General features: G+C 39.6%; 1 protein-coding gene across 1 annotated transcript; it reads left to right on the plus strand.

Annotated features, from left to right (window-relative positions):
- The first annotated feature begins 233 nt into the window (after positions 1-233).
- LOC138205114 (LBH domain-containing protein 2-like) lies at positions 234-8665 on the plus strand. The gene is made up of 5 exons (XM_069160803.1): positions 234-452; positions 5312-5402; positions 6901-7075; positions 7524-7633; positions 8125-8665. The coding sequence occupies exons 2-4, from the start codon at positions 5313-5315 to the stop codon at positions 7589-7591; spliced, it is 333 nt and encodes a 110-aa protein (XP_069016904.1). The 5' UTR covers positions 234-452; position 5312; the 3' UTR covers positions 7592-7633; positions 8125-8665.
- The last annotated feature ends 3374 nt before the right edge of the window (positions 8666-12039 follow it).

Below are 12039 nucleotides of genomic sequence, written 5' to 3' on the forward strand. Positions count from 1 at the left end.
CACTCATATGTGTTTGCTGAAATTCTGTCTTAAACCAGGAGCATTAATGTCCTGCTGTAGGAGCTTCCTGGTCTTCCTTCACTTGTATGAACTGCTGGGGTCTTAAAATACTCCACAACAGAGAGCGACCCTGGCCCAATCCACAAAAATGACAAAATATCCACTAAACTACAACACTACGATAGTCTTTGAACGCAGCACAAGTCCTGCTCCACTGCGCAGGCTCCGAACACTTAAACGCAAGCAGTAAGTTCACCGGAGAGCCTTGAGCGCCCCTCCGCCTGTCGCCCACAACAGCCCGCATCTTCATCATCATCATCATCATCACCATCACCATCAGCATCATCATCACCAGCAGCAGCAGCAGCATCAGCAGCAACAGCATCAGTGTGATGAGGAAGCCGAGGACGGCGACTTTCCTGCTCTGAGACATTGGATCAGCCCGCAGACAGGTACGGAGCTTTAAGCCCAAATCATTTTTAACCACCTTCATTCTTCATTTCTTTTTCAACACTACCAGAGGAAGCTGCTTTTATAATTTTTTTTCATGAAAGAACTAAGTGACTGATCATGTTGAAAATTTAAACTGTACTTAGATTTAGGAGAATCTCAGCAAAACCTGCTTTACACTGAGTTTTTCTGCACTGAATCTTCTCAGAGTGTTGAATTGTGGGCAGAAAAGCGCAAATTAGTCTGCATATAGTGTGTCTAAGTGTAGTTAAATCTATTAATAGTATATGCAACCTACCTGTTGTGTGCCATGCCCCCTGAGCACCGAACCTGCACAGTGTAGACCTATGTTAGTTTTACATATATTTGCATTTTATTAAAAGACAAGTTTCAGCTATCTGAGTCAAAAAATAGAACAGGAAATGTAAATTGGGGCAACAAACACAGGAGAAATCAAATTCAACTTCAGCAGAAACAGAGAGGAGCTGTTTTACAAGGCTGTATGGGAAGCAAAAAAAAAAAAAAGAAGAGCATCACTATTTTTGGCCAGGGATTGGATTTTTCTTCATGTCCTTGGGCTGTAAAAACTTACTGGATTTATCCAAGGAACCTGCATTTGAGGAGGAGGTTCTGCTTCTGGCTCTTATTTAGTAGCAGAAATGTAAAAAAAAAAAAAAAAAGTGTATGAAGTGAAACTGGGGCGATAAGAGAGGAGCGAGCGTAGCTGTCACTCCAGTAACATCCTTTCAATAGTCTCTATCTGAAACAAAATGAAAGAGTGTAATTGAAGTGACTGGTGAGGAGGCCAGTTTGGACAGTCTCCACTGTGATGAATCTCCTGATGGACAGAAAGGGAGAGGAGGAATTTTAATCCGTGAGGTCACACAGGATGTACATCTTTCATCCGAAAAGCAAACAGTAAGGAGGAAAAAAGGAGACGGCGGCTGCCAGCTGAATCATTTTCCGGAGATTTGGGCGTGCTCCATGAGGAGATCAGGTTTTTTTCGTGGGCGCAAACATCTGGCTCCAAACTAAAGTCTGGAATCGACAAGATCAGCAGAGTGAAGCTGCATTGTGTTGCTGCTCCTGTGGGTTTGGCTCGCACAAGTGATTTTGAGGCTGCAACTAATAATGATTTACATATTAATTAATCTGCCAGTTATTTATTACTGTAACATGAGAAAACTGGGAAAAAAACAGTCCAAAACAAAACAAATACTCAGTTTAAAATGACAGAAGACAAAGAATTAATCAATTATTTAAGTAGTTGTACTAATTTTCACTAAATTTTCATGAATCTATTACTTGGATTTACGCCTAATTATTAAAGTGCTTCAGTAGTGGAGATCTGATCGTAATAAATACAATTATTAGTGCTGAAACAAATTTTTGATAGGTCACTCACTCAATCTTTGATTGACTGAAGTAAATTTATTTGTCTTTTTTACTTTTGATAATTTTACACAAATTTATAGGCCTACGACCGCATTGGGCTACTTTTATCTCACTACATCTCAGCGGATTATGTTGTTCTTTTCACTCCAATACATTTATTTAAAAAAACCTATTATAGTAACTTTGCAGACTCAGAAAAAGATTATTTGATTTTTAAGATAGTTGTCTTTGTGATACACCCATCAGTCCACTAGAGGGTAGCGTGTCAGTGTCACGTTTTGCTTCGCCTAGTCGTAAAAAAGTAAGCTGCCTTAGGTTTATGCACCAAAATCCACATGGTTAAGGTTTGGAAAAGATCAGTAACGTTACATAACGTACATTACGCTAGTTGAATATGCGACCTAATTTGTAACGCACTTAAGCTACTTTAAAGAAATCCTCTAGAATTTTGCGTATTCACAGATTCAAAGGTCCTGTGTTTGTCCCATCCAATCATCCCTGACATCTTCCCTTCTCTTAACAGCCTGCTCATACACGTGTGTACTTTTCATGCCAATGCAAAGCAAAACGTAACACTGACACGGTATCCTCTTGTGGACTGAAGGCTGTCCTACACACTTTGATACGGGCTGGTTGATGAATTAGGAAACAAATCGCTGCAGCTCTGCCTCTATTAGAGGCCACATTACATATTGTAAGATGTCAAAATACGAGTCACCTGTTGAAACACCTGCTGCTTAGTCTTCATAAGACAATTGTTTTCTGACATTTTCTGTGCATAAATACATTCAATATTAGAGACAGCTCTTAGTTTAAGCCCTTATGAATGTTTGATACTTGAATACTGAGTATACTGTTGTCTTATTGAAGGAACATGAAATTCTAACTTTTTAATAACATTGGACAACCCAAAATAAAACTCCAGCCAAAGACTCTCATCCTTGTGTGGCCTAGGATTTTATTGCACTAACTTTAAATTCCATCGCCACTTGAAACTCTCGCTGCTTTGTCTTGACATCGCTAAAAATGTAAAAGGAGAAGTGTAATTTCATGTGTCTGCTGGAGCAGAAGTGAAGCGGCTTCCTGTAAACAGAGACATTAACACATGGATAACTCCGTTCAGACTTAATGGCTTGAGTACGAAATTATTATTCAGCTACGAGAAAGAAAAAAAAAGAACGTATGACTGGAGCGTCACGCCTGGCATCAACATTTAAATTCTTGTGTCTGTTACGCTTCGCATCACTGCAGAGTTAATGCACTTCTCAGGACCAGACTGAAATCATGTGCAGAGCTCCACAGGCCTCTCCAGTCGCTACCTACAGAGCAGCACAGCCTGGTTTTTTTTTGTTTTTTTGACATGCGACCGACCGGAGTGACCGCACAGATTCCCTCCAGACAAACAATGCGAGCCTCTGATGAGCAATAAAAGGCTGTATTGTCTCTTCGCCGAGATGACGATGATGAAGGGCAGAAGCAATTCCAGGTTTCACAGAGAAGTCTCACAACAACACTGCCCCCGTCCTGACGGCCGTAATTGCTGCGTAACGGCACACATGCATAACCCCCCAAATAAGCCTTCGGCCTCGTGCGCTCAGGCAAAGTGCACTATTCAGACAATCAGAGGCATAAAATCGCAATCGCTCGTCCCCATGGCAACAGCAACTGCCAGTCTGATTGTATGGAAAGTGGTGTTCCTGATAACTTGCCACATGTGAAGTCTGCCTTTCACCACAGAGCAGAGGACCGGTACTGTCGACTGGTTATTAAATGGATGATAAGTGATGCCAGTCTAACAAGGTGTTTCACTATAAGACAATAATGGTTGAGGAAGAGATGAAAGATGCCACACGGTGTCTCTGACAGCAGTTAAAGCAGCTATAATCAATATTTCTTGTCAAGCTTCAAAGTTAATGTGACAATAATGTTAACAGTTGCTCTGATATTGATAAATCGTCACTTGAATCTGCAGCTAATTTGGTCTTTACAGAGCTTTAAGCTCATTGTTCAGCTGTCTGTATACAACTTGTCTATTTTGGTTCCCTCTCACTGCTGTCAAAGCGAGGATTTTGGCTGCAGCAGGCAGCGAGAGACTAGCTGCGAAAACAATGGAGCAATTAGCAGCTAAAGAGGCAGATATTTCCCTCATAAGTTGGTCGAAAGCAAAAACACAAAGCCCAAAGAATTCATCAAGTGGCATCTAATGGGACTCCAAACAAAGGATATTGTTGCCCTGGTGTGTAAATAACCAACAGTTTGTTAACAGCATCACCATTTCCACTTAAAAAGTCTTGAATCTGCAGCTTCAACTTCAACTAAAAAAAAATCTGTTATTGCAGGTTTCTTGGTTTGCTTAACTTCAAATGCACACTGTAGTAATGGCAATGTTCATGTAGTTAAGGGTGGACATCGTACCTGAATACATTTTTTGCGTCAAACAAAATGTGTTTGTAGTATTGAAAACTCTTTGCTTATTTTTTGATCAGATCTTCACCTGAACCAGAAAAAAAAAAATCTTCTCATTGATTTTGATGGGTTTTTTTTAAAGTCTGTTTTAACAGTGGAAGGCACCTATATCTATACTGAAAGCTGAGCAAGCTGTATTTATTCCTTTTGTCCATACCTTTAGTATAGCACCAGGACAAAGTCCAAAATCCTGAATCTTTGTCAAATGCAAGCTAATATTAACTCGCTTGGCTCTGACCACCTGTTGCACACTTCAAGTTTTCACTGCGATTATAGTCTGGAAACCCTGTCAGCATTAAGCCCTTTAGAGAGCAGATAAGGGAAGAAAATAAAATGTTCCTGTTTGTTTGCTGTTGTATTGGTACCTTAAAATTGTTAACACCATTTGACTCATAACACTATTTGCTTTTGTATAATTTGTGCCAATGCTATTTAAAATACTGCTGCAGTATTCTCCCTTGGAAAGTGAGTCAAAGTCAGACAAATCATGCAGATTTCCTCCAAAGTTTTTAGTTCACAATTCCAGTAAAGTGTTTCCTTCTTCAAATCAAAGCGCTGAAACAAGAGCAGCTGTAGTTTTGGTAATAAAACAGCTGAAGTCTGGAAAGTATATTTGACAGTCGTGGTTGGTTGAATACATGTTAAAGCACTGACACATCAAGCTGGCAGTCAAATATTTCTGCTCCATCGTTGAGCATGTGATTAACATCCACCTACAATTTTTGTGGTGTGTTTGGGATCATGGGAATTAATTGGCCATTACTGTTGGACAACTGTTCCCGTAAATAATGATGCCAAAACGATACCTGGGTAATGTACATTGGGCTGCACTAATCCATAGGACTGTAAGTGCAATTAGTTTATATAAGAGACTCTGGAACATCCAGAGTTTCACAACAGCCGGCTCAAGATAGAAAAAAAAAAAAAAAGCCAAAGGAAACAAAAGTGCAGACAGTTAATTGATTGGTGATCAACAGCGTGTGTGTGTTTTTTCCTCCAGGATGACTGAGGTGATGAACTCTCTGGAGCCGGGGACGGAGGACTTCTCCGGGGGAGGAGGAGGAGCAGGAGAAGGAGGAGATCAGGGTGCCGTATCCTTCCTGCTGCGTGTGTGTGCGTGTGAGAAAGTGCGTGTTAAGCTTATTTCAAACCGGTCTTCTTTTTATTCGAGCAGAAAGCACACAATGGTGAGTCACGGGGCTGATGAGCAAGAGTAAAATGTGGGTTGACGAGACTGAGGCCATTAGTTGGACTGAGCCTGCTGTGAGTAGATGGTAGTCTGTCTTATCCAGCCGAGCCAAAAGGACAAGCGAGTTATTGTCTACAACCACACAATTTGTCTTCTCAACACAATGTATCATCATTAAGTGAGCTGTAAAGAGTGATCACTTATTCTTTATGGCAGCAGTGAGCTGTTTGATACGTGATCTCGTTTCCGCTCTGTGCCGTTAGTGTGTTGTGATTGTGTTGGTGAGTCGACCGCCTTAATTCAGACTCAGATATGTGAATAATTGTTGGAGGAATTGCTATTCAATTTTAAAGAGACATCTTTAGTCCCCGGGTGATGAGTCCCACTGGGTGTGACTTCACTCCTGGCACCATCTTCATCATTTTAATTTGGCTTATGACCAAAATTCCTGCATAACTAATGGTATGCAGCCTCAGTTGCACTTAGTGTTTCATTTGAATTAGCAAATGTTAGCACACTATTATGCTAAACTAAAACATTATACTTGCTAAACACCAGAATGCTCACATTATTATTACACAAGGGGCAATCAGTAAGTTCACAGACTGTTCAGACCTTTTCTGGTTATTTTCCTGACATAAGAACTAATTTGGTGATTTGCAGATCTCGATATCTCAATCTCGAGATGAAACTTTGGGCTACAGCTGGGCTAAAATTGGTTGAGACATTTAAGTTTTTAAGATGTTTAGGTTACTTAAAACCAATTGTCAGGCCTGCTTCCAATTATAGTAAACAACATTTAACATTAAATTTAATCTACGTACGTTAATTATGTTGATGACCAAATTTCCTACAAAAATAATAGCATTCCTGTCAGCCTGAGTTACTCAGTGTTTACATCAGCGAGCTGGCATTATCTTTGTGATCATCTTCATGTGGGTATTTAGCTCAACCTTTCAGAACCACTTGGGTGCTTTTAGACTCTTTAACCTTCCTCTAGAAATGTAAGATAAAGTTGGTGTCCAAGCTTCTGATTTATGCAGCAGCTGGGCTTGTTGAGGAAAAAAGGTTTCAATACAGTTTACAGTCACTTACAATGGTGTTGAGGCCGTGGTTAGATGAAACGCAATTGTCTAAAAAAGAAAATCTTCTTTTTGACCAAGTTTTTTTTTTCTAGTTTGTGTTCAGTTACATCTTAGCATGATTTATTGTGCTACGGTGCATGACACAAATGCACAATTTCAGTTTAAGATCAAAGTAACAAAGTCCATGTGCACACAGTCATCTTAATCCTATTTGTACCGCATTGCTATTCTCTCACGTGGGTTATGTTTAATGACATCTTCCCTTCTCCCAGATGTGATAACCCTCCGGTTGACCTTACATAAGCTTTTAAACAGATCTTCCCAGAGACCCATGAAAGGTATCCGAAGTTGTCCAAGAGGCTTCCCTCCATCGTGGTGGAGCCAACGGACAGCAGTGAGGTGGAGAGCGGCGAGCTCCGCTGGCCGCCGGACGAGGCGAGCTCTCCGGACGGTCAAACCGAGAGAAAGCGCGCAGACGAACCAATTGCAGGTGACGAGGAAACACGAGCTGTGTTTGGGTTCATTAGATTCACACCGGCGAAAAGGACGAGACGAAGTTATTCAAATTAGGCAAAACAGTTCATGTGCAATCTCAGATGAACAGATTTGATTTCGGGGGTCAAAGGTCACTGCGACCTCACGTTTATCCTGGTTTCGTGAAAACGATCTCAGGAATGCCCTAAAAAATATGGATGTAAACAGCAACTTCACAATTCTAGTTTTCATTTGTACATAAATCAAAGTGTACAAACAACAATGAATGTTTTTTTGGGGGAATATGTGCTGATAAGACGTCTAGCCTATGTGCTACAAGCATTAGCATCATATTTAAAGTAGCAGGAGTATCAGTCATCTCATCTATCTCAAAGCAAGAACAAAATATGTGGTTCAAACTTGGCTTTCCAGAAACATAATGCAGCATCTGTATGTTTCTCCAGATGAGGAGCAGCCGAGCGTCGATGTGGATAAAGAGGCTTCTGGGGTGGAAATGCAGGACTCCAACTGAACAAGCGCCCCCCCCCCCTCCTGTGTGAAATGCACTGTTACTGTGAGTGTGTCCAGACTTGGATGAATGAAAAACGAGTCGAATAGAAGAGCACATTGCGTGGATAGAGAGATCAGGTAGACACAAAAGGAGGAAAGGGTAGAAGAAAAAAAAAAAAAAAAAGATTCCCAAACCCCAGCTCGCGGGCTCGGAGCCAGATACGTGTCGGCACCTTCAGAATAAATTCACAGGTGTTTTTCTTTCATGTACACATCTGACGATGGAGCTTCTTCTGACACATGAAAGCTAATAAAAGATGATTGAAGGAGACCAAGACGCCATCCTAAACTTTTTTCCCCCACTTTATACTTTTGACTAAAATGTCTTTTTTTGTGAAAAGTTTACTTGGAAACGAACAAAAGATAGAATAACTTTCGGCAGGAGACATGTTTTGAATGTCAGAGTTCCCCTTTTAATACGACTGTTGTGACATTTCCACCTTTGTAAATACAGATTTTTAATGACCTACTTATCTCTCTCCCTCTGGCTCCAAGTCCCCTTCACCATCCAGATGCCTGCAACATCATCTGCACATCTGATCTGGACAGATGTTTCTAAATGCTGTATTAAGTGTTTAGCTCGTGTGCCATACTACTACTACGAATGGTAGCTACTGTATTTTGTGCACAGTTTTTACATTAACTTTAGATTTAAATTACATCACCGTTTGTTAAGTGCTGACTGCTGTAGTTTGGTGATCTTGGTCTCACTTCGTAATGATAGCTATGAGTGTTTGATTAAGAAGAAATCCATCACTCTATTCGATGTTATGACATTCTTTAATATATTATAACATGTAAGCATCGTCTTCATACAGTAGGTGTTTAAAGGGAATGTAACTGTGTTTTGTTTTACTTAAGATATTGGAGCAATATGATCACATGGATTTAAAGGCAGTCCATTTTGTTACAGACTACAGAAGTAAAAAAGAACCAGTATATTTTAGATGTGTGTCACTTGTCACAGACATATTTTTTAAAATACTGGAAGCCTAAATTATTGCACAAGTAATAAAACTTTTGAAAATTCTTAAAATGTTCTTTATTTATTGACCTTTACCAAATTATTTTTGGCATGGCGGATGTGTCTAAATACTGCAGTAAAAAAAGCTTTTAACAAGTCAGAAATCTAATGACTTTTTTGGTGAAAAGTGCAAGCCAGCACCTTTTTATGCAGACTACAATACCCATGAGGCTTAGTTGATGTTGTCATGGAGAAGAATCTAATTAGAGCGGCAGTGGAATCTATGTCCATTGGGTACAACTATTTTAAGGTACTGTAAAGGTAAAAGCATTGATTAAATTAGAGCTGAAATTGATTAACCACAAAACTGATCAACCGAATCTTTACCTTTTATGCAAAAAAAAAATACAAAAAAAAATCCAAAAGTCCAAAATTACTTGCTTCCAGCTTTTAACGTAAATATTTTCGTTTTTTCTTGATTTCCCATGATTTTAAACCAAATATTGTTGGGGTTAGGACCTAATAGACAGACAGAAAAGGACATTTTAAGATGACACTTTGGGCTCTGAAAACTGATGAGCATTTTCATGAGCAAATACATTAATTCAACCAATTTGGTTGGAGCCCTACTTAAAATATGTTGCATCAGTATGTAAAATTATTTCCTAAAGACTTACTTGATAAAGTAACTGCAACCACAAAAAAAAGCATAATAATCACAGTTTCATGGAAAATATTTAAGACACAGTACAGTCCTGCAGTATTTTTCCTCCCGTACCTTTCCAGTGAAAGAAGCTCAGGTGTGTTTCTTCCTCTGAGCTGGAGGCTGCGCCATGAATCTAAACTCTGCTCTCATTTTGGTCTGATTTATGTTTCTCGCCTCATAGTTATTCAAGAAAAGCAAACCCAACAGCTGCAGTACCCACTTCTGCATTTCAAGTCATTGCGGAATAATCGGGAGTCTTTTCATGTTCTACTTATTTTTTTAAGTCCCCTCAGTCGAAATCCTTTTCGTTACAAATCCTCCATTGACAAAGAGTGACTGATGTTCATCACCTCTTGACATTAAATCATTTCATTTTATTTCCCAAGATTAGAATAAAATCCCAAATGCTCTCCGCACTTAGAGGCTGATGTGAAGTTTTTATTTATTTTACAGTAAAATTGAAAATCTAACCAATCAGGAGTTTATTCTGACTACCTAAACGCAGGTGCAAACTACCATCTCTAAATCACAGTGGGATCAGAAGATCATTAAATATTAGCGACAATATATTGTCTCAAACAGTTTTTTTTTAAAATAAAGCAGTAAAATATTTATTTGATGTCAAAATGATTAGATCACAAAGTCTTAAAGCTACTTATTTTGCAAATATATGTAAAGTTTACAGTGACATGATTTAAAAAGCTGCTCTAAATAGATGGAGTATGTATGGGAGGCGATGAGGCTCAAGTTGGGAAATAAATCCTGCCTTGGTTTTACAATTTTTTAAAATTATGAAACATGGATTAAATACATTATGATTGTAGAATAGTTTGCTAATCTAAAAAAACAAAAACAATCAGATTCATCCAAGTTGAAAACCCTTTTTAGTTTTGTTAGCTTGAGATGTATTTTAAAGGATGGACTGTCTAAAAACTCTTCAGTTAACCCATGAGTTGATGACATTTAACTGTTTGCCTTTTTTGAAAATCCAGTGAGATAATTTAAATATTTTTGACCACACAGCGCACATAAAAAGAGGGTTGCTGGACTAAAACTTGTGTATTTGTGGGGAAATATTTGAAGTATTATAGTTTAAAGGCTCTCTGTCTCTTCTTTTCTGTCTTGTATACACACTCGTGATGAACAGGCAACTCGAGTGGCACTCCCACGTCCACTTTGATAGCTTGTTGAAGCTGATACACTGTTAAAGGTCAGACCGGTGTCTTGATCCAGACAGCGAGATGGATGGCGGTATCTCCATCTTATTTCTTTCACGCCCCGTTCGCTCTCTGAATCTGACCTTTCTGGCGACAACCTTGTGAAGAGCACTTCGTCGGCGCAGCCTGGGTCACTCCTGGGAAAATGAACGGCTAGGGGGAGATAGGCCAAGAGAGGGAGGGGAAGGGGGATGGGGGGGATTGCAGCGTCAATTATCTCTCAAATGTCAGGAGCTGCTTTTCAGAGGAAGGAAAAACTTGCACTTGGCTCTCCTCTTGGGGATGGCTTGAAGATTGTGTCTCGCTCAAAGGTGGAAGCTTTTAACATTTGCTGCTGCAGCGCTGCCGTCAATAAAACACGGTGACAGATTTGTACAAACAAGATTTACTGGTGCGGCTTTAACACACCAAGCGGTCCTAATGTTTCTGACTTTGGTATAAATGTTACGTTGAGGTACAATACTTTAGATTAGGTTTGCATTTAAAATAGCTACAGTTCTCCTCAATGGACTTGCACATAGTTTTTCCAAGGGACTCCACTCCGCAGGTAGGTTGTTGAGCATCTTGGAGAGCCATCTTCAATCTGCTGTGGATTCAGGCTGTCCAATTGTCTTCTTGTCATCCCAGACTGACGAGATCAGAGCTGTCAGGGTCAGACCATATGTTGCAGGACTCCTTGTTCCTTTTGTAGCTGAAGAGGTTTTTTAGTAGTCTGGCTGGATGTTTGGGCTTGTTGTCCTGCTGCAGAAGGAATCTGATGATACTGTGATGGATGAGAATCTAAAAGTCTGAATTGCCTGAAACTCTTTCACAGCATGGTATATTTACTAATGCATAAATATTGAGATACCTTCACACTATTTCCATTTTGGGGACAATTTACTTTTACTTTGAAACAGCATGGATCTAGAAGTAGAAACGTTGGTCAGATGATCCACTACTTTAGTTGAGACTGAAAGATGTCAACAAGTATTTGATGGATTGCTGTGAAAATTTGACACGTTCATTGATGCCTCTCACATCTGCTGAGTACACTTATTTTTATTCAAAATTTGAGGTAGTGGTACATGCATTTTATTTTTATTTTTGTATCCTTTTTCCTTCTTTTTTCCTAAGGAGGAGCTTGTGAAGACCCAAAGTTATGTTTTTGAGTTAAGCAACCCGCAGCAGTTGTAAACAACAACAGTCTAGGTGGACACATGCAGTTCAGATGAAGAAGCAGATTGGGAGGATGTTTCGATTCAACAGAGGGCTTGAGACCAGAAGACTGTTGTTTCCAACCAGGAGTCGGGACACTTATTTAAAAAAAACAAAAAACGCATCTCTTGTTGCCATGACAACAAAGATTGCATAACTTTGAGTAACTTAAATGCACAATATGGTTCAAGTCAAACCACTCAAACCATTATCTTTTTCTAAACCCAACAAAGTGGTTGTTGTACCTGAAGCTAATCAGGGGGTTGCGTTTGAGGGTCGGAACAAATGATTATTCCTTCCTTTCCTTTTCCTCTCATTGTTTGTTT

This window comes from Embiotoca jacksoni, unplaced genomic scaffold, assembly GCF_022577435.1.
Source record: "Embiotoca jacksoni isolate LCO1_2020_lvr unplaced genomic scaffold, fEmbJac1.0.p SCAF_27, whole genome shotgun sequence".
In the NCBI taxonomy this organism is placed as follows: domain Eukaryota; kingdom Metazoa; phylum Chordata; class Actinopteri; family Embiotocidae; genus Embiotoca; species Embiotoca jacksoni.

Bases quoted from the DNA above. Each gene is read 5' to 3' on its own strand.
- LOC138205114 (XM_069160803.1), top strand. From the start codon at position 5,313: ATGACTGAGGTGATGAACTCTCTGGAGCCGGGGACGGAGGACTTCTCC. The intron at 5,403-6,900 runs GTATCCTTCCTG...GCTTTTAAACAG, and splicing joins AAGGAGGAGATCAGGGTGCC to ATCTTCCCAGAGACCCATGA. The intron at 7,076-7,523 runs GTGACGAGGAAA...ATGTTTCTCCAG, and splicing joins CGCAGACGAACCAATTGCAG to ATGAGGAGCAGCCGAGCGTC.